We start from the raw sequence: 25579 nt of genomic DNA, 5'->3' as shown, positions 1-25579 counted from the left end.
ACAGACTGATCTCATAAAGTGGCATATGTGTTACCAAGACGCATGATCGCTTTTTAGCGTGTTTATCAACGCAGTTCGGCCGCCATTGACATGTTACGGGTGAATTTTTGCCGTAGCGAGTAGTACGAAAGGACGGAAGTCCACAGAGGGAGGTTGGATGGGTAAAACACAGGACTTTCACCCAGGAGAGCTCAAAATGCGTACAGATAACACGCCATTTGGCTTTAGGAAAGTGGCGTGTACGTTTACGCAAAGTCATGATGCCACGTTGGCATACACCAAGCAGTCCAGGCACATGGGAATTATTGTGCAGGCTCCTTGGGTAAGGAAAAAAAAAAAGTTAAGGGCAAAGAAAAGCACAGACTAAAATAGAAAAAGATTATACAAGGTAAATAAATTAAAATAAGACATAACAAATTAGATACTGTAACTGGAGTATGAGTACTACAGTAAATCAGGAGGAGAAAGAAGTAATACATATACAGGTTACAAACCCTAACCTAAGGGTAATGGGTCTGTGACAGCTATGGGGGATATTGCATTTGTCACGAGAATAAAAATGTTGCCAGTAGTATTTCATTTTTGGGCATCAAACTAGTTTTAAACAAACTCTTAAACCATCCAAGGCTTTTCACATATGCAGTAGTATAAAATCGACTGAGTTCCTCTTTTTTTTTTTTTTCCCAAGATAATTTTTTGGGGCATTACCGCCTTTAATGGACAGGACAGCTAGGTGAGAAAGGGGAGAGAGAGGGAGAAGACATGCCGGAAATCATCACAGGTCGGACTCGAACCCTAGACCTCTGCGTCGAGGCATAAACCTCTACGTATATGTGCGCCTGCTCTACCCACTGAGCCAAGCCGACCACCGGAGTTCCTCTTTAAAGAATAGGTTCAAAATGTCCTCAAACAGTAGTCAGGTGGCCATATGTACATTGAAACAGTTTTTGATGGCTGTAATCATTCCTCCTGTTCCTACTGGCCATTTAAAAACTCAAACTAAAAGATCTTTTCCTAATGTGGTTTAAATGTAAATGATGGGGCACAAGCAAATATACATTCTGACGTTTAGCTGAAGCTAATATGAGGCTTCAACAGTCTGAATTAGATGAAAAATTAGACAAATTCCCTGTTTTGTTACCATCCTTCCAATGCAGCTCAACAATTTTATACTAAAAAGAGCACACCGCCAAAATAAAATGCGTATTACTGCAATAAATGGTTAAAACTTTGATGGAATTGTCCGAACGTAAAACTCAGAACTAAGGCTCATCTGAGGTTTAAAGGTCCCATGACATGGTGCTCTTTGGATGCTTTTATATAGACCTTAGTGGTCCCCTAATACTGTATCTGAAGTCTCTTTTATATAGACCTTAGTGGTCCCCTAATACTGTATCTGAAGTCTTTTATATAGACCTTAGTGGTCCCCTAATACTGTATCTGAAGTCTTTTATATAGACCTTAGTGGTCCCCTAATACTGTATCTGAAGTCTCTTTTATATAGACCTTAGTGGTCCCCTAATACTGTATCTGAAGTCTCTTTTATATAGACCTTAGTGGTCCCCTAATACTGTATCTGAAGTCTCTTTTATATAGACCTTAGTGGTCCCCTAATACTGTATCTGAAGTCTTTTATATAGACCTTAGTGGTCCCCTAATACTGTATCTGAAGTCTCTTTATATAGACCTTAGTGGTCCCCTAATACTGTATCTGAAGTCTCTTTATATAGACCTTAGTGGTCCCCTAATACTGTATCTGAAGTCTCTTTCCCGAAATTCAGCCTTGGTGCAGAATTACAGCCACTTTCCTTAGTATGTGCCATTTCTGTGTCTGTAGCTATTGAGGAGGAGAGAGCGGGTGTATGCTGTGAGTGCTGTCAACTGACTCTACTTGCAAGTAAAAACTAACTTTAATATATCTTCAGTGGTTTCTGTCCATCTCTTGATAAAGAATTATTCTAACAATCACACTGCTCAGCATACACAGCTTCTTTTTTAAATAGCTGTATTGTCTGTAGAATTGTTTTTATTGCATTTTATGAACCCTGAACTGCAGGAAATGGTTGCTTTATGGCCAATTTGGCACCAGTTTGTGGAGACTTCTGAGCTCTTTTCACCTTATGTGGAGTCTTGAGTTTCAGCTGCTCATATTTACAGTCTGTAGAATAGGATGTGAATGCAGCATTAGCAGCAACATGCTAATCAGCTGCAGATGTTACTGTAGGTACGGTGCATTACTCACCTGTAGTTTCTGTGTAAGGGAGTCTTTTTGAGACTGAAAGTCGTTGGCACTCTCCACCTCTGCTTTAAGTCTCTCCAACTCCTGGAAGTTATTAAAAAGGAAGAGCAAAGATGAAATAAGATGTGCAACTCTTCTCCGTACACAAACGCGTCTACACTCCTCGTACCTCCTCCTTGGCCTTCAAAGCCGACTCCAGCTCTTCTATCGTTTGGTTGAGTTCGGTCTTTTGGGATTTAATCACCGTTGTTTGGCCGCTCACACACTCCAGCTCCGTCACCTGGAATACAACCAAAATCTCCATCACAACATGGCCAACATTTTAATTTCTATTAGGGCTGTAGTGTTGTAGGGCTGTGCAATTAATCAAATTTGAAGCGCAATGACGATGTTTGGCTCCTAACTATCACAAAAACAATATCAACGAGAAAAACGATTATTTTGCACAACATTTTGCAAGTAAACTCTTATTTTGTCTTGGTGTTTTGATTGGGAAAAAAATAAAAAAAGTTCAAACGGGAAAAGTATTAAGCGAAATTTCACAATTTAAGGTGTTTTCACTGTTGATTTCTTTTAACGGTTTTATTTTAAGTTTAATAAATGCAACATCTTCCTAAAAGTCAATGAGTAATCACGATTTCAATATTGACCAAAATAATAGTGATTATGATATTTCCCATAATTGGGCAGCCCTACTTAGAGCTGAAGATCTTTGTCTGAACCCGATGGGTTCGGTCTTAATTTCTATCATTTTACACGGGCCGGGCTCGGGCCCACTCCGGGTTGCGCTCCGGGTTGTGCGGTAAATGAGCGGTCTGGTAATGCGTTTCGATTAGCGCAAAAATGGATGCCGAAGAGGTGAAATGGAGGCTGGCCTCTGGAGGACTTATTTTATTTATTTGTTCCAACTTCCAAGTGGCCTATAGCCTAGGTTAGTCATGAATAAATGATGTTAAAAAATTTATAAATTACTCATTCTTGACAAAAGGCAAAAGAGCTGTGTGCGTGCGTGCGCACATTTGAATAATGTCGGGCTGTAAATGGGTTCGGGCTTTTAAAAAGCTGCCAATCAAAATGTATTTGTCGGGCTCGGGCCGAATTCTGTCGGGCCTAACTTTTAAGTCCCGGTTACAGCTCTAGCCCTGCTTTCAACAAATCCGTGAGATTGTGCGGTGATACCCGTTTGTGTAGCCTCTCGGCTTCTTCCTGATAGGCCCCCAGCTGTTGTTTCCACTGTTTGACGTTGGCCGTGGACTCGAGCAGAGCCGCCGTCAGCTTGGCGTTGTTCCCTTTAAGTGCCTCCAGCTCTGCCTCCCAGTGCTTATTGATGTTGGACGAACTGGGATGGGAGGGAGAGAGAAGGCTATCAGAAGGCCTGCAACCAACCACAGTCCATTGTGAAAAAGCATTGTAGAAAGCTTTCGTTTCTAACTTTTTAAAAGTACGTCTTTCTGCTGCATGAATATCCCCTGAAGCACAGCTGACAAAACTATCTGCTCTCATTTAGTGGTTTATAATTAATAGGGAAGCATGCGTAGTGTTTTAATGTAATGCTTTAATGCTGTCCAGAGGCCCGGGGAGACAGATTAATAATGAATGAATGAATCGACATGAGCTGCAGCGCTCTGAGCTGCCCTGTGCCGAATTTCATTTTAAAGCAGCACTCCAGAGAGTAGCTAACATTCAAGTAACTCATTTACCCTCCTGAATGAGAGGATTTCATGATCAGGATGCGTTACCAATCAAAACATTTGACAACGAGGGGAACCGGTTCGAAAAACACAACTGTAATAAGAGGAAGACAATATTTGGCGAAATATTTGGCGAGCCAGTCACAAATTGTTTGTGACTGGCTCTGTGTTAACCTGGCTTTGGTTTACCTGTGTGAGAAGGGCAGTGCATTGTGGGAAGGCTCTGCTCTGGGTTCGGTGTGCTGCGTCGTGTCTGGTGTGACTCCCTCCTCTGTACCGTTGATGCTCTCTGAGGTCAACGGTGACTGCAGATCGCCAGGGGCCGACTCCTGCTTCGCCACATCGGTGAATCCGAAAAAAATAAATAAAATAGAATTAGAAAAAAAAAAAAATACATGGGATTTTTTGTTGAAGCAAAACATTTGGGGGAAAAAAGTTTATTCGCTTTCACGCTGAGCGTATTGTAAATATGAAGCTAGAGTCAGGAGAGGCTTAGCTTAGCATAAAGACTGGAAACACGGGGAAACAGCTGGCGTGGCTCTGTTCAAAACAGTAACAAACTCCAAACTGACCTACAAGATTAACAGATTAACATACATGTTAATTATTGAGCTTTAGAGGTGCTGGTAGACTGATTTTGTTACCTTTGGACAGAGCCACGCTAGCAGTTTCCCCCCTTGTACCACTCTTTTTGTTTATTTTTTATTTTTAGATTTCTTTTGGGGTATTTTGGCCTTTAATTGATAGGAAAGTTGTAGACAGGAAAGGGGGGGGGGGGAGAGAGAGAAGGGGAAGACATGCAGCAAAGGGCCGCAGGTTGCAATCGAACCCTGAGCCGCTGCAGTAAGGACTGAGCCTTGGTACATGGGGTGCACGCTCCACCAGGTGAGCCACCAGGGCGTCCCGTGTTACCACTATTTATGCTAAGCTAAGCGGCTGCTGGCTGTAGCTCCATATGTCTTGTACAAACATAAGAGTAGCGCTCGGCAAGAAGGCGAACAAGGTAATTTCCCAAATGGCTTAACTATTCCTTTAAATTTGGATTATGAGTCACAACACATCAACAACCAACAAAGTGTTAATGATTCCGTGCTCTCAAAAATGAACAGGATTGCTTTCTGCTGTAATGTAGTTACGGATGCTAAAAGGTTTTTTTTTGTGCCTGAGCTGCTGGGTTAACGTTACATCTTTAAACTCCTGTGGAGCTCAGAAATAAATATCTGCAGACACATTTCAGAACTCCATTTTTATGAAGACAGTGAGTCTCCTTTTTTAATTTATCTACGTGTAATCGTTGTCATTTGTGATTGTCAGCTGCTCAAACATCCCTAATTGTAGCTTACTGTCACTTTTTGAGAGCATGAAAGGAGAAGGTTATTGCAGGAAGAATTCACAGAGACGGGGTTCCTCTGGTTGTTAGTCTGACATTAGGATGATAGACAAAGTTGTTAGAGATTAATGGGGTTTTTAGTCCATCATTGTGCTCACACTGTTAAAAAAAAAATTATTTTGCAGGAATGCTGCAGAGGAGACCTCCCTGAGGGGAGTTTGCATTGGTAAAGGGGTGGGGGGGAGGGGCCATCTGAGTCATGAAAATGATCCTTTCCACTTCTTTTTACCTTCTTTTTAGCAGCTTTGCTGACTGAAAACACATTCCTTTTTACAGCACCACCCTGGGGAGGATTATGTAGGGAGAGCAGAGGAGGTAAAACAAGCCACAAGGTGTTAGCGTAGTGGCTGTAATGTGAGCGTAATGCTGAGTGAAAGAGAAAACAGCTTAGTACATGATTTGCATTCATTTCTCGTCAATTTCTAATTCTTCTAGGTTGGCTTTGGTGTCACATGGGGCTCGTTACAAACGTTATTAACATCAAACTAACATTGATTCTGAATGGAAAATGTTAAACCAGAATGACTGAGAGCCGAAGATGAGATCAAGATGAAGAGTTTTTGTGCCCTAAACTGTAAACTGAGGCACAGAAAGTGAAGGCTGAACAAGAAACTCTCCCCGTTAGGTCATTAGCTGTTAGCATCTAGCAATCTGGTCAAAGCCCTGGATTTTAATTAAAGGGGTGAATAGTTTTGCACAGGAACTGGTGCGGCAGAAACATCTGTTTTAAGGTGCCTGTGAGCTTTGTGCTGCTTTATGAGCTCCTGCACTAATAGAAAACATCTGGCTCTACATCTGTAGATGCAATGTCTGGTGTATTTGGATGGCACACAGCAGGAAGTTCATGCAACCCGACGTTTCAACGTTTTTGATGCCTTTTTTCACAGTTTGTTTTTGTTTTTTCCAACGTTTTAAATAGTTAAATTTTTCTTCTACACACTTTCAGCGCTTATTTCTACGTCCCATATTTTCTGATATAAAACAAAAATTGAAAACCGGTCAGTTTGACCCGAAGGAAACACAAGGGCTCATACAGTATAACATCCAGAATGACGACACTTTGATGCTCTAAGGTCGTGCAGCAGCCAACACAGAAGGAAATTCATATCGGCTAACGTTACTTTTTAATGCCAACGTTACTTGTACGAGGAGAAAAGGGCTTCAGTGCTTTAGCATAGGACACACAGGTCATTTCTTTCACTCTACCTGTAGAGTAGTCTATATCCACGACGTTCCACTTCCGGGATTGCTCCGTTGCCGCCAGAAATTCCGCTGAATGGCCTTTCTTTCGGCCAGATGTCAGTTACCTTCCGCTTTCTTTCTGTTGTAATTTTAAACTCTTAAGGACTTATGAGGACTATGGTTAGCTGCTCCTCAGATTTCTGCAGGGTTAATCTGTCCAATCTGAGTTTTCTGTTGTACGACAAAAAAAACAAACGTTTGAACGTACACATGTTCCACCAAAACAAGTTCCTTCCCGAGGCTATTTTGCAGCGGTGCCGTGGCTCCGTCTGGCGCTTAGCACCGCCCAAGACGATTGTGATTGGTTTAAAGAAATGCCAATAAACCAGAGCACGTTTTTCTCCCATTCCGGGATGCTGTGTGGACTCGCCAGACCCTCCTCCGCAGCGCTGTGGAGGAAGGTCTGGCAATGCGAGACTACCTGTAGAGTAACTTTGTGTGGTCTCGGTTAGCATTATGACTGCTACTAGCTGCCTTTTCTTACTCCAATTCCATTTGTCATGTTGGCTAGCTAGAGCCGACAGACATCTATCAACGTGAGCTGTGTAGTAGAAAAGTTTTGGAAGAATTTGTTTCTAACCTTTATTTCTAAACACTGAAAATGTCCAAATATATAAGCTATCATGACATTGTGGCAATACGTTTTCCATCCTGAACTCTTTAACTGGAAACCTGTCTGTATGGTGGTTGTTGTTACGGTTAACTCTACATGTTTTCTGTGTGTATACGTAACTGTATATCTTCTTTTTAAATATAATGACGTTTTCCTTTATAATCCTGCGTTTAGCGCTACTTTTTATATGCTCTGTTTTGTTTCAGTCTATTCTAATTTAAATGATATAAATTAATGATAATAAAGCTGAACCTTAAAGTGTTTGTTACCTGAGAGGGAGTGCTGGTGAGCTCCATCTTCTCCTGAGACTTCTCCTTTGCTATCCGTGCTGCCTCTTTGAACTCCGCAAACTTTTCTGCAAACTAAAAGTAATAGGAGCAAGTTATACTACAGCTCAACAACAACATCCTGTTTTTTTTTTTTTAAACCGGGAAAGCAAACACACTTAGATCAAAATCAGGACTCCGCTGTGCGTCCCAGTGTTCTCACCTTGGCCAGGTTGCTCTCAGATGAGAAGCCGAGGCCGTAGACGGTGTTCGCCCGGCTGTCGGCCCACTGGCCAAACTTCTGCGACGTCTTGGTGAACGTCATGTTGGGGGTGATGGTGCTGTTGATAATGGCCTGTGGAGGACAAAACCAATTCAAAAAGGTGAAATCTATGGTTGAGTGATTCAGGAAATGGCTGTAATAGGGGTTTGGCGAGAGCAGCTGGATGTCTTGATAGCTACTGGGTCTGTCTGTCTGTCTGTCTGTGTTTGCGCTGTTTGATAAACAGGAAGCAGTCAATGAGGAGTTCTGAAGTGAGTCCAACTGGCTGTCATGTTATTGATCAGTGTGGGAGGACTCGCTAGCAGAGCTGGGAGAGAGGTGGAAAAAAACGTATTCACCGTTGAAGCTTTAGTGTGTAACATTTTGATATTAATAAACGTCAGTTTCATTCAAGCCATTGCCAAATGAGTTGCTACAAAGCTAACTAGGACTATCAGCTCCACACAACTCGCTCTGGATTTCTCAGTAGGTCACCAAATTGTGTCGCCCAGCGACTTTCGCGGGCAGAAAAATCGAGCGAGGAGAATTGCCTCTTCTGAAGAGTCCATCGTGTTCTTTTTAATCCTCCGTGTCCTCCTTGGTTACAAGCAAATGCGTGGAGGAGGGGTGGGGGTGGCACGTGATCACGGAAGGCTTGTATCATGTGGATGCGGCAACAGTGTTGTTGTCATTACTTAGAATTCCTCATGTGGGCGACAGAAACTACGCACTATAGCTTTTAAAATGCCTAATATTCATGAGTTTATTGTTGACATTGGAAACTGATCTCAACTGAAGATCCACTTACTCGCTTTTCTGAAGATTTTGACTGAATCACAACAAACAAAACAGCAGATGAGAACATGGTTGAAAGCTCCAGAACAAGTGAGTGAGAGGACTTTGAGTTGAGATCGTTTTGTTTAAAAAACGTCCATTTTGTACATGCGAGTAGCTTGACACGGAAGACATCCTGTGACAGGAAATCGCAATGTTGCACAAAATTTCACCACAAATTCTAAAGTTATTTGGCTACTCCATGTGTATTGGCAGAGACACATACGTTACACACTCAGCAGTCTGACAGAATGTGAAGGCTGTAAGGAGTAAGCAGCGAAGAGAGAGATGTGCCCCAAAATGGAAAGAAACAGATGGACAAATCAATAAAATCTGCTTGAAGATGCAGTCGGAAGAATCGATTTACTAAAAACTATGGTACAGACAGTCGTATAGATAACAAAACTGACTTTTATGACGAAGTCAGTTTGTAAATGTAATATTGTACAGCAGTCAACTATCGAACCCAAAACCAGAGGACTGCACTGCATATTCAATATATATATATATATATATATATATATATATATATATATATATACACAGTGCCTTGCGAAAGTATTCGGCCCCCTTGAACTTTTCGACCTTTTGCCACATTTCAGTCCTCAAACATAAAGATATAAAACTGTAATTTTTTGTGAAGAATCAACAACAAGTGGGACACAATCATGAAGTGGAACGAAATTTATTGGATATTTCAAACCTTTTAAACAAATAAAAAACTGAAATATTGGGCGTGCAAAATTATTCAGCCCCCTTAAGTTAATACTTTGTAGCGCCACCTTTTGCTGCGATTACAGCTGTAAGTTGCTTGGGTATGTCTCTATCAGTTTTGCACATCGAGAGACTGACATTTTTGCCCATTCCTCCTTGCAAAACAGCTCGAGCTCAGTGAGGTTGGATGGAGAGCGTTTGTGAACAGCAGTTTTCAGTTCTTTCCACAGATTCTCGATTGGATTCAGGTCTGGACTTTGACTTGGCCATTCTAACACCTGGATATGTTTATTTGTGAACCATTCCATTGTAGATTTCGCTTTATGTTTTGGATCATTGTCTTGTTGGAAGACAAATCTCAGTCCCAGTCTCAGGTCTTTTGCAGACTCCATCAGGTTTTCTTCCAGAATGGTCCTGTATTTGGCTCCATCCATCTTCCCATCAATTTTAACCATCTTCCCTGTCCCTGCTGAAGAAAAGCAGGCCCAAACCATGATGCTGCCACCACCATGTTTGACAGTGGGGATGGTGTGTTCAGGGTGATGAGCTGTGTTGCTTTTACGCCAAACATAACGTTTTGCATTGTTGCCAAAAAGTTTGATTTTGGTTTCATCTAACCACAGCACCTTCTTCCACATGTTTGGTGTGTCTCCCAGGTGGCTTTTGGCAAACTTTAAACGACACTTTTTATGGATATCTTTAAGAAATGGCTTTCTTCTTGCCACTCTTCCATAATGGCCAGATTTGTGCAGTATACGACTGATTGTTGTCCTATGGACAGAGTCTCCCACCTCAGCTGTAGATCTCTGCAGTTCATCCAGAGTGATCATGGGCCTCTTGGCTGCATCTCTGATCAGTCTTCTCCTTGTATGAGCTGAAAGTTTAGAGGGACGGCCGGGTCTTCGTAGATTTGTAGTGGTCTGATACTCCTTCCATTTCAATATTATCGCTTGCACAGTGCTCCTTGGGATGTTTAAAGCTTGGGAAATCTTTTTGTATCCAAATCCGGCTTTAAACTTCTCCACAACAGTATCTCGGACCTGCCTGGTGTGTTCCTTGTTCTTCGTGATGCTTTCTGCGCTTTACACAGACCTCTGAGACTATCACAGAGCAGGTGCATTTATACGGAGACTTGATTACACACAGCTGGATTCTATTTATCATCATTAGTCATTTAGGTCAACATTGGATCATTCAGAGATCCTCACTGAACTTCTAGAGAGAGTTTGCTGCACTGAAAGTAAAGGGGCTGAATAATTTTGCACGCCCACTTTTTCAGTTTTTTATTTGTTAAAAAAGTTTGAAATAGCCAATGAATTTCGTTCCACTTCATAATTGGGACCCACTTGTTGTTGATTCTTCACAAAAAATTACAGTTTTATATCTTTATGTTTGAGGCCTGAAATGTGGCAAAAGGTCGAAACGTTCAAGGGGGCCGAATACTTTCGCAAGGCACTGTATATATATATATATATATATTAGTGATGTCAAACGATCTAAATATTTAATCACATTAATGTCATAGTTAACTCTCAATGAATCACATATTTGTATGTATTCTAAATGTCCCTTGATTTTTTTGTCCCTTTTTTTCTCATTTTAATGCTCTTATCAACATGGAAAAGTGGATCGGCTTGCTTTGTGCTTTTGTCGCCTGGCTTTGACTAGGGGGTGGAGAATTGGCATCAGCTGTGTTCTCGGCCATCGGCTGTGTGCTCGGCCATCAGCTGTGTTCTCGGCCATCAGCTGTGTTCTCGGCCATCGGCTGTGTGCTCGGCCATCAGGTGGTATTTCAGACTGGACGTGCTGCGATGATAGCTCAGTTCACAGTTTTGTCAATGGAACCATTTGGCAACTTTTCAGAATCTTATTGGCATCCATTTTGGCGTCTTGCGCTCGCCTTCCACTCAAAACTTAACGTTAGCCTGCTGCTACTCTTTGGCCGGCTCACATCCCCAAACCAGTGTGTGCGGCGTGCCTGTTGTTTTGTTTCCGGTCTAGCTAGATCCGTTTTGGTGTTTTTCTAACAAGGATTCTTTTAACCACGTTTTGTGTGTGTGTGTGTGTGTGTGTGTGTGTGTGTGTGTGTGTGTGTGTGTGTGTGTGTAACAACTTTGTTAAAAGAATCCTTGTTTTTCTAATGAAGATGTTTACAGTAGTCAGGACCCCAACACGGGGTCACAACATACATTTGAAGTGTTGCAAGACAAATAACAGAAGAGGCTTCCCTCTTTCTTTTTTTGTCTTGGAAATGACAGAATATTCTAGCCTTTGGTTAAACTGAACACAAATGGTAGGTATTGTTTTGTTTTAAGGGGTCACAAGTTTAAACTGGTGACTTTTTAATTTCCAAGATTCAAAAACACATTTCAAAAAATGTTTTCTCACTTCTGGAATGTGGAAAGAAACTCGACCACAAAGAGATTCCATTGTGTGGCATCTGTCTCGGTTTTCTTTTTCTCTGCTGAGAAGACTTATTGTTTGTCTGGATAATAACGTCCTCCCACCCAGTCGCTGCTATTTCCAGCAGAACACAGCGCAAACTTGCTGGTTCAACAACAGCAGCAGCAGCAGCAGTCACCCAGAGAGGCTCTTACATAACTATGCTAACTCCACCCCTGCACCTCTCTCAAGACTAAAATAACCACTGCCACATAGATATGACAGGCACGAGCGCCTCCTTCCCTGCCTCAGCGCCGAGAGAGGCCAGGCCGAGGCGAACAAGTCAGACGAGCTGGGTCGAGGTGGGATATATATTGATATATTGCACCACACAAGTTAAGTTGGACTGAAGAAGTATTCAGATCCATTACTTAAGTAAAAGTACTAATACCCACTGTAAAAAAATACTCAGTTACAAGTGAAAGTCCTGCATTGGAAATGTTAAAAGTAATGTAAGTATCATCAGAAAAATGTACTTAAAGTATTACAAGTTTATAGTACTCAAAGCAGAAAAAATCCTCACATTTTAGAAACTGGAAACGATCCAAACAGTTGTGTCAATCAACTAAGTGTTTAATGGTCTAATCATCTCAGCTAGGCCGTTATATTGTTGGGTAGTTTAATTTATAATAAAACATTGTGTATTTTATAAACTAAATGTGTTGTGTGTGCAAAAATCTTAACGGGTAAAGTAACTAAAGCTGTCAGATGAATGTAGTGGAGTAAAAAGTTAATATTTCTCTGTGAGCTGTAGTGGAGTGGAAGTAGAAAGTGGCATGAAAAGAAGGGACTCAAGTAAAGTAGAAGTACCTCAAATTTGTACTTGAGTACAGTATTTGAGTAAATGTACTTAGTTACATTCCACCACTGCACATATAAATACACAAACACGATTTTGTGTGCTTAAGTGCTTTAAACACACCTTAGATCCATCCAGGCTGATGATTCTATATACGTTCCTGGTACAGTCGAAGAAGTAGGAGACGGTGACAGCATGCTTGCTGGTGGGAACCCAATTCTTCTTGGTGTTTGGGTCAATCTGGAAGACGTGGGCCCGGGTACTGAAGATGGGCTGCTCTCTGCGCAGAAAAGGGAAGAAACAGAAAGGGGGGGGGGAGAGAGAGAGAGAGAGATGGAGCAATAAGTATCTGGATAAACGCCTCAACTCTGAGGTTAAGCTTTAAATATGCAGTGTGTAACTAAACACCGCTCTGTGAGGAGGGGAAAAACAGGCTTTGGCTGCACGGAAATGGATAAAACAACAAAACACTTTAGTCATCACTGTGCCACAGCAACAATTCAGCCAGCGCTTGTGTTCATGTAGACATAGATCCTGAAAGACAAAAGAAAAACAAGACTAGACGAGGCTTCATGCACTCTTCTACGTTTTCCACACAGTGGTGCTTTGAGCTAAATGCTAACGTCAGCACGCTAACATGCTGATGTTTAGCAGTTTAAATGTTCATCATCTAATAGTTTAGCCGTGTTAGCGTGCTAACATTTGCTAATTAGCACTAAACACTAAGTACAGCTGAGGCTGATGGGAATGCCTTTAGATTAGCAGGAATCTGGTCATAAACCAAAGTAATGCACAAGTTATGTATTGCATTACGATTCTTTTTTTTTTTTATCTCACCTGGTTGTATTCTTTACACATTTATTTTTATTTTTAACCGATTCACGATGCATTGTATCATCCCTAAAATCCATCCAATAGTTGTTGGGACCAAAGTGTAAAGTTCGTAGAGCCAAGTGTGGCTGAAAGACAAAAGCAAACGTGAGAATAAAGCTCCACATCAGATATCCAACACCGTCCTGCAGAGAAAAGGGAGTGGCGGCATTGAGAAGCGTGATGAATCAGAGGAAGGTGAGAAAAACAGCTTCCCAGATCCCATCACATCCATAATTCACCAGCCTGCTGCGTTGCTGCACTACCAGTGACTTGAAGAGGAACTGTGTGTGTTTATGTACAAACACACAGTCTCCCTCTCCACATGTGGTGAAAGGTGTAAAGTGGAACACGGGGCAGATAGTAAACATACTCAACACGCATTGTATCTGCAAAGAAAAGACTTGTCAGGAGAAATAAAATAAAAGATTAAAAAATCTAATAAATCCGCAAATACTAAAATGTGCTTCGTTATGTAGATTTTCTGCAATGTTTCAAAACAAATAAATTCAAAATAATCTCAGGATCCACTCCATTACTTGGAGTTAATGAACCCTTGCAGCCAGTGGGTGATGAAGTCATTAAAAATGATTTATGTTCAAAATAAAGCTTCATGGAAGCTTGACAACAATAATGTAGTACAAACAATCATAATGCTCGGATTCAGGCGACCTAAATGATATTTACTCTGCTAGAACGCTGCTGCATCTCATATATTTTGGGAGTGTCAGAAAATGGTAATGTATTGGGATGATGTATGTTGAGCCGAGTTCAGACCATTCAGAAGATTTGCGACGAGACGAGTTGAAACTTGTAACTTCTCGCAACGAGCCAGTCTGCAGCGTTCTGAAACCTGCTAGTTCACACCAACGAGCAGGTCTGCAGCGTTCTGAAACCTGCTAGTTCACACCAACGAGCCGGTCTGCAGCGTTCTGAAACCTGCTAGTTCACACCAACGAGCCGGTCTGCAGCGTTCTGAAACCTGCTAGTTCACACCAACGAGACGGTCTGCAGCGTTCTGAAACCTGCTAGTTCACACCAACGAGCCAGTCTGCAGCGTTCTGAAACCTGCTAGTTCACACCAACGAGACGGTCTGCAGCGTTCTGAAACCTGCTAGTTCACACCAACGAGACGGTCTGCAGCGTTCTGAAACCTGCTAGTTCACACCAACGAGCCGGTCTGCAGCGTTCTGAAACCTGCTAGTTCACACCAACGAGCCGGTCTGCGGCGTTCTGAAACCTGCTAGTTCACACCAACGAGCCGGTCTGCGGCGTTCTGAAACCTGCTAGTTCACACCAACGAGCCGGTCTGCAGCGTTCTGAAACCTGCTAGTTCACACCAACGAGACGGTCTGCAGCGTTCTGAAACCTGCTAGTTTACACCAACGAGCCGGTCTGCAGCGTTCTGAAACCTGCTAGTTCACACCAACGAGACGAGACGGTGTATCATCTCCATAACAACGCATCTCTGAACTTCCGTTCTAACTTCCAACTTTTAGGCTTTTTTGTTGCTGTTTATATCATTTGTTTCGTCTAAATATGAATAACACTAGTAACTCAAATTATGGTATGTTCAGTGGCTATAAATCACTATTTGTTTTGTGTTTGAATAAAAATAAAATTAAAATTTGATCAAAAGGAGTTAATGGAGTTTAATGAAAAATGGAGAATCACACTACTTCTACCACTACTACTACTACTACTACTACTACTACTACTACAACTTTTGGATAAATACAAGTTGTATCAGCATGTTTTTTACCTTACTGACACGAATTTTGGCATTTCTTCTGTAATAATATAATTAGTACTTGGCAGTTGAAGCCTAATTGCGGCTTTTTAGTGCACACATTAGAAAGAAAGCCCCAAAGCTTCAGGGCTTCAAACTCAGCAAGCACGATGACAAGACTGGCTTAGAATCACAACAACAATTGACGCTGATCGTAATAGTTTTAGTCTTGTATGTGTGCAATAAAAACCCAAAGAGCTTACATGTTATTGTTAAATCTGTAGTTTAGAAGGGCTGTGTTAAATGTGACGAGACTTCTCGTCGAGGTAAACATTGTCTCGCGATATCGGTCACAAGTGCAGAGTAGCAGACGGAGTCTAACCTGGCTGGTCTTCTAACACATCTGGCTCTGATGAGTCTGGCTTGGAGATCTAAATGAGCTTAGAAGATCCCCCGCCCGTTCGCCAAAGTTGAATATGAGTTTGATTTTGCAGAGCGGCAGCGGCGTAGCAATCGTAAAAGCTGCCGGTAAAACCCAGTGTTAGAACGTTATACAGGGCTCTCTCTCTACAACTAATTGATTAATCAAGAAAATAATCGACCGTGAAAATAATTGTAAATTGCAGCTGTAGAAGGCTCTACTCTTTAATGCTGGTAATGATAGAGCGGAGATTAGACCGATTTAAAAATAAAAATAAAAAAAACAACAACTGTCGATTGATTTGAGATCATGTTGGTGCAGCTCGATACTGTGGACAGAGTTGATATGCTTCCATATGTGGTTGGCCAGTGCAGCAGAGACCCTGCGAGTCTGTAACAGAGGCAGCTCAAGACTGAAATGTGGAATGATTCAGCTAGAAGAAGCAGCAGGATGTTATATAGTGTGTGAGTGTGTGCAGGCCGGAGCTGACCAGCAGGGCGAACACTGACGTAGTGACAGTGCGGTGATGCCAAAGGTGACCTGGAAGCACCTGTGCCAACATACAGAGATCAGCAGGCTGTGGACGGTTTCCAAACGTTGCTATGGATAAAAAGCTCAACCCAGGGTCTTGTAATAAAAGCAAAACAAGCTGTAACGCTCTGGGTTGTAACTGGTCTCAACACTTCACAACAAATCCACAACAAACAGATTTATGTCTAAAAGATGTCCAGAATCGGTTTAGAAATGTCCCAATTTATAATTTTCCTATATTATTTTATATATATATATATATATATATATATATATATATATATATATATATATATATATATGTGTGTGTGTGTGTGTGTGTGTGTGTAAACCTTTCTATATTAATATAGATAATATATATACAGTATAAGTGTAGAAGTAATGATCTTCTCCAGCTCAAAAGGACAGATTGTTAACAAATGTGAAGTAAAACAATGTAATTATTAAGTTTTACAATAAAAATGGACAGTTACATTTGTATAACCACCTTAAATTCAATATTTACGCGGACTATGCTGCAACTGATACTTTTAAAGCTCCTTCCTCAACAAAAAAAAAAAGAACAAGAACGTGATAAATGTTTTGCCTACCAATGCTGATAGCCATATCTGAAACCGGTTATCAAAATGCAAAACATAATCACTTCCAATTTCTGCTGCTGCATCTGCTGGATAATTGAGTTTCTCTGTCACTCTGAAAAACTGGACAAAAATAAACAAGAGGGCCGATGCTGTTGAGCCTTAAAGCTGGCACTGTCAGTCATGCTACATTTAGGCAGTTCGTTAGCCACTAAAGTAAGACAAAATACTTTTATTTTGGCTTTTAAATCTGTGTGTAGCTAGTTTTATCATTTCCTGGCTGTATTTGAATGACTAAACAACAAAATGGCTCTCCAACACGGCAGTGAGCTGCTGTTGGACTTGAGTTTCTCCAGTGTTTTCTCTTCAACATTAACAGTGGTGGAAGTATTTACTAAAGTAAAAGTACTAATACCACACTGTGATACAGGAAATACAGGACTACAAGTAAACACCAGCATTCAAAACCTTACTTAAGTAAAAATAGTGCAGTAAAATGTTCCCTGTCAGTGTTTTCCTATTATATCTGATGTTTCTGGATTAATATTACTGCTGCATTAATGTGTATGTTGCATTTCGCTGCTAATTTTAACTCCTTTTATATACTGTGGATTAGTTCAATCTACAACAATGCATCATATTCTGTAAGATCATCATATGGTTGTAGCGTCGCTGTCCTGTGAGAATCTCACGTATCTCTAAAATGTTAACTTTTCACGGTGTCAGAAAAACAGCCCTGTTTTCAGCTTTGTGACGAGGGGTTTTCCAGCTGATCTAAGACGCTTTTTAAAGACTTTATTTGGCTTAAAATAATAGGAAATTCACCATCAACACATCTGGAGGAACATGGTTTTCACTTGACAGGAAGGCTGCGTTCACACGGCCATCCGACGGTCCGGCAAAAACTCAGGTCTTTCCATTCATTTTGAATCGGGGTAGGGCGTTTAGGCTGCACGCAAAAAGTTGCGACTCACTCGTCACGCTGCGGTGGCCAATCATGTAAACTGGAGATCAGACTTGTCAGTCTGTTTTTAAGCTATGGTTTGAGGCGGTGTTAGAGTCCCGTACAGTAAACAGTAAACCTCACTAACAAGACACAAGAAGGTTTGAAAACGAAACGCAAGCATTGAACTGCCCGGGAGTTTGTGTAATAGCTGAATGTTTCCTGCAACAACAAAGCACTCGCTAGGTCTCGCTCGTCTCTTTTCTGTCTGTCAGAAAACAGTAATTGTGAAATATAAAGTCTACTTGTGCTTTGTTGGGGTTTAAGAAAACAACAGGACGTCACACAAATGGGCCGTTTCATTGACCACTAAGGGGATGAAGTAACTGTCGTCTGAGAAGTAACTAAACACGCCTGCAGTATCTGCCAGTCTTCCAGGGAAAGTAGATGTGATCGCTGAGTGTCCCAGGTCTCCTCTGGGACACTCAGCGATTGTTCAGCCTCGTCACATCTCAGTGGGTTAATTAAGTCAGCAGATGTTATTTAAAGATAGACACAGTTAATCACAGAGATGGTGGTGACATGAGGGCATGTACACGCAATACACACCAGCTCAAACAGGCAGGCGAGAATATATGAATGAATGAATGAATGATATATATATATATATATATATATATATATATATATACACATATATATATATATATATATATTCTCGTATGTATGTATATATTCATATATTCTCGTGTATATATATATATATATATATATATATATATATATATATATATATATACACACATATATACATATATATATATATATATTCTCGTATGTATGTATATATTCATATATTCTCGTGTATATGTATGTATATATTCATATATTCTCGTGTATATATATATATATATATATATATATATATATTATCAACTTTATATGTTGGGGTATATACATATGTGTATATGTGTGTGTATATATATATGTGTGTATATATATATGTGTGTGTGTGTGTATGTTAAATATGTAGTACAGTACTAGTGGTAGAATGTAACATAAGTAAGTACGTAAGTACATTTGCCCAAGCACTGTACTTACAAATACAATTTTGAGGGACTGTACTTGAGTATAAACATTTTGTGCTACGTTATACTTCTACCCCACTATATGTCAGAGGAAAATACTGTACTTTTTACTCCACTACATTTATTTAATAACTATAGTTACTAAGTACTACCTTATAGATTCAAATGATTAAAAATACAAAAAATATGATTACCTAATACATCATTATGAATTATTATAGGCCATGAAAAATCAGCTCCACCTTTACCCACTGCAACATTAAAGTGATGAACACATTAATACATCACTATTCATCATCCAATAGTATATATTTATCTAAAATGGGCAAATTAGCTTTTAGTACATTTGGATGTTTATACTTTTGTACTTGAGTAAGGTTTTAAATGCAGGACTTTTTACACTGTGGCGTTGCGTTTACTTCAGTACGTTCATGTTCTGTCTGTGCACTAACTACATTTGTCTTTGTTGGGTTTTCGTGCGATCATCATGAAAGCGTTTGACTTCCTCTGACAGGATTTGCCTACCGCCACTCTACTGTATCATCTATCAGGACATGTTCAAGCTATTCCAGTACTGTATGTAAAAACCGGTTTAAGACGGTTGAGTTTGGGAGGTTGGCTCCTAGGTCGACATGTTGCAATGCCTGTCAAGCTTTTGGTTCTCGCATTAAAATAATTACAGTGGAAGATTTGTATATGTTGAGAAATCTAAATTATATATATATATATATAGTGTCTGTATACACATTGTGTATGTTTTAACTAGGGCTGCTCCCTCTTAGTCGATTAGTCGACTAATCGGTCGTTTTGGTCTTAGTCAACTTAGATTTCTTTAGTTGATTAGTCATGTTTTATGCTTTTTTCATGCTGAATTACTTATTTCCAAGAAATGTACGAGCACATCTCTGATAAACACAAGAATTAAAGTGGTGCTTTTGCATGACTCTTTGCGGAGAAACTCAGATTTACAGATCTGTCGATTAAATCAACTAATTAGTTATTAATTAGTCGATACAATTGAATGAGTGTTAGTCGACTAAGAATTTCTTCAATCGAGCACAGCCCTAGTTTTACAAGTTTGACAATTCCTGCGCAAAATGAACCTAGGGGTTAATAACATATGTGAGTCCCGAGTCGACCGTTCTCTGGGATATGTTTTCATGCTAATCAAATGTGACCAGTTTTAGCGTGAACAGCTAATTAGCTTGTAACGCCTTGTTAGTGGTATAGAAACAGCTATTTGTTTTTACTTTACCAGTGCCCCGACTACTAGCGTTATAAGCTAATTAGCGGTTCACGCTAAAACTGGTCACAATCGATTAGCATGAAAACATATCCCAGGAGTAACCGGTGTGTCTGCCGAATGTAACACCAAGTGTGGCTGGGGTTGCTGGAATATAAACCTAACCAAATCCAATAAAGAGCAGGACAGAGCTGCTTACGTTACCCTAAACTCTGACCGGCCTCCACACAGTGAGGAAACACTACACGGAAGATGCGCTAACACGAAGGTAACCTGTAACTCCACGAAATGTCGTTCGCTAATGATGTGCTTCTTCGAAGTAATCCTAGGGTTAGGGTAGTACTGAGCTAGACAGCCCACATGCTTTTGTTACAGCAGATATTATTTAATTTAATCCTTACACTTTTGCTCATGTTTTTGGTTCTGGAAAAAAGCCTAAAGCTTGAAAAATGTGGAAATACTTTGTATTCTGTCATGGGTTTAGTAAAGACCAAATACTGCAGTGGCATCATTCGATAATGGAAAGAATTAATCATATTCTTGGGCTTGACCGGATTAAGTCACTACCTTAAATTAGAAAACATGCTGACTTCAGCTCTGCTCAACCATAGAGTCAAAGTCTCAGTTACCCATTGTTTTTAAGTGTCTGTCCTGACCACATTTTAGCAGTTCATTTTATATTTCAGGGAGTCATTAGTCTGACAGCGTGGCCTAGATCAAAATCTGCCCGTGTGTGTGTGTGTGTGTGTGTGTGTGTGTGTGTGTGTATACGAGAGAGTGTGGCAATTGTTAGCCCATAATCCCTTTTCACAATGAAACGTACTGAGGCATTCAAGTCTCAATGACAAGTGCTTTGACAGAGGAATCTGACCGCAGATGTTATCAAATCAGCAGAAAACAGAAGACACACACAGACGCCAGTGTTTGCATACTGGAAAACAGAGACGTGTACTGTCTGCGGCTACAAAGTTAACGTGTTCAGATTATCTCTAACTACGTACAGCACGGTCTTTATCAGGACTGTTGCAAATCAGTCACTCGGGACACTGAGCCTTATCCTCAGACCAGATCGGATTCAGGGGGTTCGTCAAATTATCCCAATTAATGTTTGCCCTCCGTCTGCCTGCCTTAGTCTCTCTCTGGAGCCAGAGTCCTTATTAATTAACACTGCGATCAGTGTCCTAATTCTAAGTAGCAATTAACGATTATTTTCAAAGTCAATTGATGTGACGATTATTTTCCCGATTTATAAATGTTTCGTTTTGTCCGAACAACAACAATCCAAAACCCAAAGATATTTAATTTAAAATAACACAAAACTGAGAAACGCAGTAAATCCTCACACAATTTTCAGTGCTAATAGTAACATTAATTTTTGTTTGACGTGGCTCACACAGCTACGCGTAGAGTCTTGTGCAGTTATCAAATAATCTGTTTACTTTCTTAATTAACTGATGACTTTTGGTCCATACAATGTCAGAGAAAACAAGTGCCCGTCACAATTTCTCACAGGTCCAAACTGACCCTTTTTTTTTCGTTTGTTTCTGTCATATTGCCGATGTTCTGGGTTATTTTATGGCTTGGATAGGCAAAAATAAGCCTTGGGCTATTACTTTTTCGGTTGTTATTTGTGTGAAATAGATTTGGTGTGAACGTATAAATATAAATAATATTTTTTGTCGATTGCATATTCACACAAATTGCCACGCTTTGTTCATTATAATGTAATCCGAACTATTCTTATCACAGAAAGGCAACGAAAACCACAAAATAGTCACATTACGATTACTTCTACGATTCTGTCAGTCGACTATTGATTAGGGCTGGCCGATCTGGAGAAAATCAAATATCACAATATTTTTGACCAAATACCTCGATATCAATACCACAACGATATTGTAGTGTTGACTATTGGTGCTTTCACAAAAAATTTACACAATGAGATTTTTGATAAATAATCATCAGTAATGTGGATCTAATAACTAAGTGGGTAAAGGCAAATAATAGAACAGTTACAACAGTCTGGTAGGTTCAGAAAAGTACATCACTTTACTGTAATGCAGCCTTTAAAACCAGGAAAAGACAACACTTATGCCATATTACGATATCCAAAAATCTAAGACGATATCTAGTCTCATATCACGATATCGATATAATATCAATATATTGCCCAGCTCTACTATTGATTAATGGACTAATCGTTCTCTAATACGTCTATACACTCTTAAAATAAGAATTAAAATCCATATTAATTCACATTACCATTATGAATTAGTAAACATTCTTCAGTCATACTCATCAGACGCTGCGTCAGAGCGCAGACGGTTACAGGAAAAATAACCCTGCATTACTAACTTAGCTGCTGGGTCGTCATGGCAACAGCCATGTGACTTCAGGGCTGGGCTGCTCTCTGGCCCAATCCGATCCCAGCGTCCCTGTCTGGTTAACCCAGTCCCAGAGGAAGGCAGCGGGGGCTTGGCAAGGCTCAACCTCCAGTTTAAAAAAAACACCCATGTGCCATTCACCGGGGCTTACAGCTTTCAGCCGCAGATAGAAAAGAGACAGAAGAAGAAAGAGAGTGTGTGTGTGTGTGTGTGTGTGTGTGTGTGTGTGTGTGTGTGTGTGTGTGTGTGTGTGTGTGTGTGTGTGTGTGTGTGTGTGTGTGTTGTGTGTGAAGAAGATTTTGGTTGACACGTAAATCTTTTTTTCATTTTTAGGATACAGGGATGCACTGACAGCTGAACCCTTGTCTGGGTGTAATAAATCAAACAGAGTTACAGTTTGTCTGTTGCCTTTTCAAATAACTTCTCCTTGACCTCCATGGAAGATATAGACCAGTAAAGGAAGTGAAAGATAAAACGCTAACAAAACCCAACTAAGTTGGAACAACCCTACATAACCACGCAACTTTGGCAGAGAACCACTTGAAATCTGGGCTGCGACTAATTAATCATTATTTCCTTACCGATTTAATCTTAAATTTAATTTTTTCTATTAATCTAATAGATATTTGGTCTATTTAGAGTGTCAGAAAATAGCAAAAAAAAAAAGCCCATCACAAGTTCCCAGAGCCCATAGTGTCATCTTTTGCCCGACCTACAGTCCAAAACCCCAAGACAAATCAGTTATAATAGCATAGAAGATGAGGAAGAAATGCCAAATGTTCACTTTTGAGGAGCTGGAACCAGAGAGTGAGAGCCATTTTTGATTCATGATTGTCAACCTTTATCTGTAAAGGGTAAAGTAAGAGTAAAGGAACCTTAAGAGGTCTCTCACAGCTGCTGTACGCAACACTTCACCAATAGCACCACAGGTCCATGTACTACTGTGCCCAGTGTTTTCCCCTAGGTTTGATACACGTATTTGAAAGTGTGCAATTTCACAAATTTATGTCAAATTGCATATTTCTTCATTGAAAAACATCAAATTTTCTTGAGGAAGGACCCCTAAACCCCCCGCCAAATATGAGCACCTCAGTCTTCCACAAACCAAGGGAAAACACTGCAGCTACAATCATTAGATCTGGGAAAAGTCATACAGTTTTGATGCTCACAGATTTTAGATTCACTTGGCTTAGGCTAGTTGGTGCCCAAACCTGCTTGGGTGCTGCACCTAAGCCTTATAATGGTGGGGAAAACCGGGGACTGGAGCTGAGATAAAGACAAGGAAGAAGTGTCCTTTCTTGTCAGCTGTTTTGATTTGTAAATGAATTGTGCTTTATTTATCTTAAACATTTCATTCTTAAGCAGCCTACACACGAAAACCGCTCTGCGCTGGCCGTTCCATTGTTTTCCTTATGGGGAGAGCGGTGCCGGCCTACTAGGCGCAGCGCTACCCTTGGCATCGCGCAGCGCTCGGAATTGCCGCCGAGAGCTGCGCTCAAAGTTCAAATTATATCATCCGTTCTTTGCCGCTGACCTTTCAAGGCGCAACCAATTCCACAACGGTTTTGCTTTTAGTGTGATTTTTTTTTTATATACGTTCATTTTAGATCTTTCCACAACATCGTTTAATTCAAAGGTTTTAAAGTTAAAGACTCATAGGTGGCCTCCAGGTTTAAATGCTAAACACCTAATCGCAACGTCGCTGGATTGGCCAAGAAGCTTTGCTGCTGCAGGTCGTCTCTCCTCTCCTTTTGACCTCTCCACTGCCGCTATAAAATAAAGACAAAACTGCTAGTTTTTAGCGAGAAACGATCATTTCAATTGTGGATAGACCACCTGCCTATATTAAAAATATACTATCTTTATAAAATAAAGGCAAATTGCTAGTTTGGGGGGGAATAAAGTATGCTTCAAAAGTCTACTAAGCCAGTATGCACCATATTACAGTACAAAAATACTTTGATATATTAGGGCTGGGTGATATGGAGAAAATCAAATAACACAATATTTTTGACCAAATACCTCAACGATATTGTAGTGTTGACTATATCTATACTACTACAAAATATTTACACAATGAGGTTTGTGATAAATAATCATCAGTAATGTGGATCTAATGACTAAGTGGCTAAAGGCAAATAATAGAACAGCTACAATAGTCTGGTAAGTTCAGAAAATGACATCACTTTACTGTAATGCAGCCTTTAAAACCAGAAAAAAAGACAACACTTATGCCATATTACGATATCCAAAATATAAGACGATATCTAGTCTCATATCGCGATATCGATATAATATCGATATATTGCCCAGCTCTACGATATATCATACAACACACACAAATGCACAAAATTATCTTAGGTTTCAGTAAATTATCCAGAGCTATATTTAGTCCTGGCAGCCAATAAAAAATTATTTAAAAAAATGAGTAGAACTCATCTGTTGCCTTACGTTGTCTAGGCATAACAGGTGTCAATATGAGGCCAGTTCTATTTGACTATTGCATGTAATGTGCTCACTAATACTGTAACTACTAGCCTCCTGTGCTCTGTTTTCAGTTTATAAAAAAAAAAAAAAAAGCATGCTGGCTGAACTCTGATTTATTTCCTGGACACTGTTTTATTCAGAAGTGCCAAGTCTGAGGAGGACAGCTTGTTTACAATCATCTATTATACAACAACAGAAGCCTGTTGGAACAGCTAAGTCTGACTTGCTAATTATGGGGGTAAGTGCACACGCAGGACATGCTCTCCTTCTGTGTCTGAGGAATTGATTGTTGGACTGGATTATATCCATTGGCCCTGAGAATTACAGAGGATGTGCGCACCCCCCACCCAACCCCACCCCACCCCTACCACAATATCACAACAAACCAATCACATGCTTTCATCTGGAGTAAGAACTAGGTCGCTCTTGATCAGGAGAATCACCATACATCTGCAGGTTCAGCTACATGCTTTGAGCCAAGTGCAGGGGAGATCATTAGTGTCTGGTTGGGTGGGGGTTAAGTAGGTTTGCTTTCCCTTTTTAAAATTAATTATTTTCATGTATTTCCTATGGAACAGACAGAAAAACAATAATGCATATGTCTCACCTCCTTTTAATCACACTGTACAAAAATAAGCAACTGTCTGAGCTCTGATACTTTCCCCAACAGTAGCCTGTTTCATTACAGCCTAATCTTTTCTCTTCACTAATCTACATGTCAGTCTATGGAAGCTGGGAGTGGATATATTGATGGACCGCTACTTCTGTCAGGAGAATGCGGTATATTCGTTGCATCTCTGGGTCTCAGTTTGC

General features: G+C 40.3%; 1 protein-coding gene across 5 annotated transcripts in view; it reads right to left on the bottom strand.

The window, feature by feature from the left end:
• LOC120545398 (homer protein homolog 1) overlaps nt 1–25579 on the bottom strand; it is a 28670-nt gene that overhangs the window by 1833 nt on the left and 1258 nt on the right. Inside the window, exons 2-9 of one of the 5 annotated variants that reach the window (XM_039779681.1) lie at nt 12616–12772; nt 7665–7796; nt 7445–7537; nt 5550–5603; nt 4120–4262; nt 3419–3578; nt 2409–2519; nt 2243–2323 (exon numbers count right to left, since the gene is read on the bottom strand). In XM_039779681.1, the coding sequence (XP_039635615.1) occupies nt 2243–2323; nt 2409–2519; nt 3419–3578; nt 4120–4262; nt 5550–5603; nt 7445–7537; nt 7665–7796; nt 12616–12772 (931 nt within the window). Of the gene's footprint in view, nt 1–2242; nt 2324–2408; nt 2520–3418; nt 3579–4115; nt 4263–5549; nt 5604–7444; nt 7538–7664; nt 7797–12615; nt 12773–25579 lie in introns of those variants that run through there. The other 4 variants (XM_039779682.1, XM_039779683.1, XM_039779684.1 and 1 more) reach the window with 4 other exon arrangements.

The sequence above is a fragment of the Perca fluviatilis genome, chromosome 17 (genome assembly GCF_010015445.1).
Source record: "Perca fluviatilis chromosome 17, GENO_Pfluv_1.0, whole genome shotgun sequence".
Lineage (NCBI taxonomy): Eukaryota > Metazoa > Chordata > Actinopteri > Perciformes > Percidae > Perca > Perca fluviatilis.
This window is presented reverse-complemented; position numbering and strand designations above follow the sequence as displayed.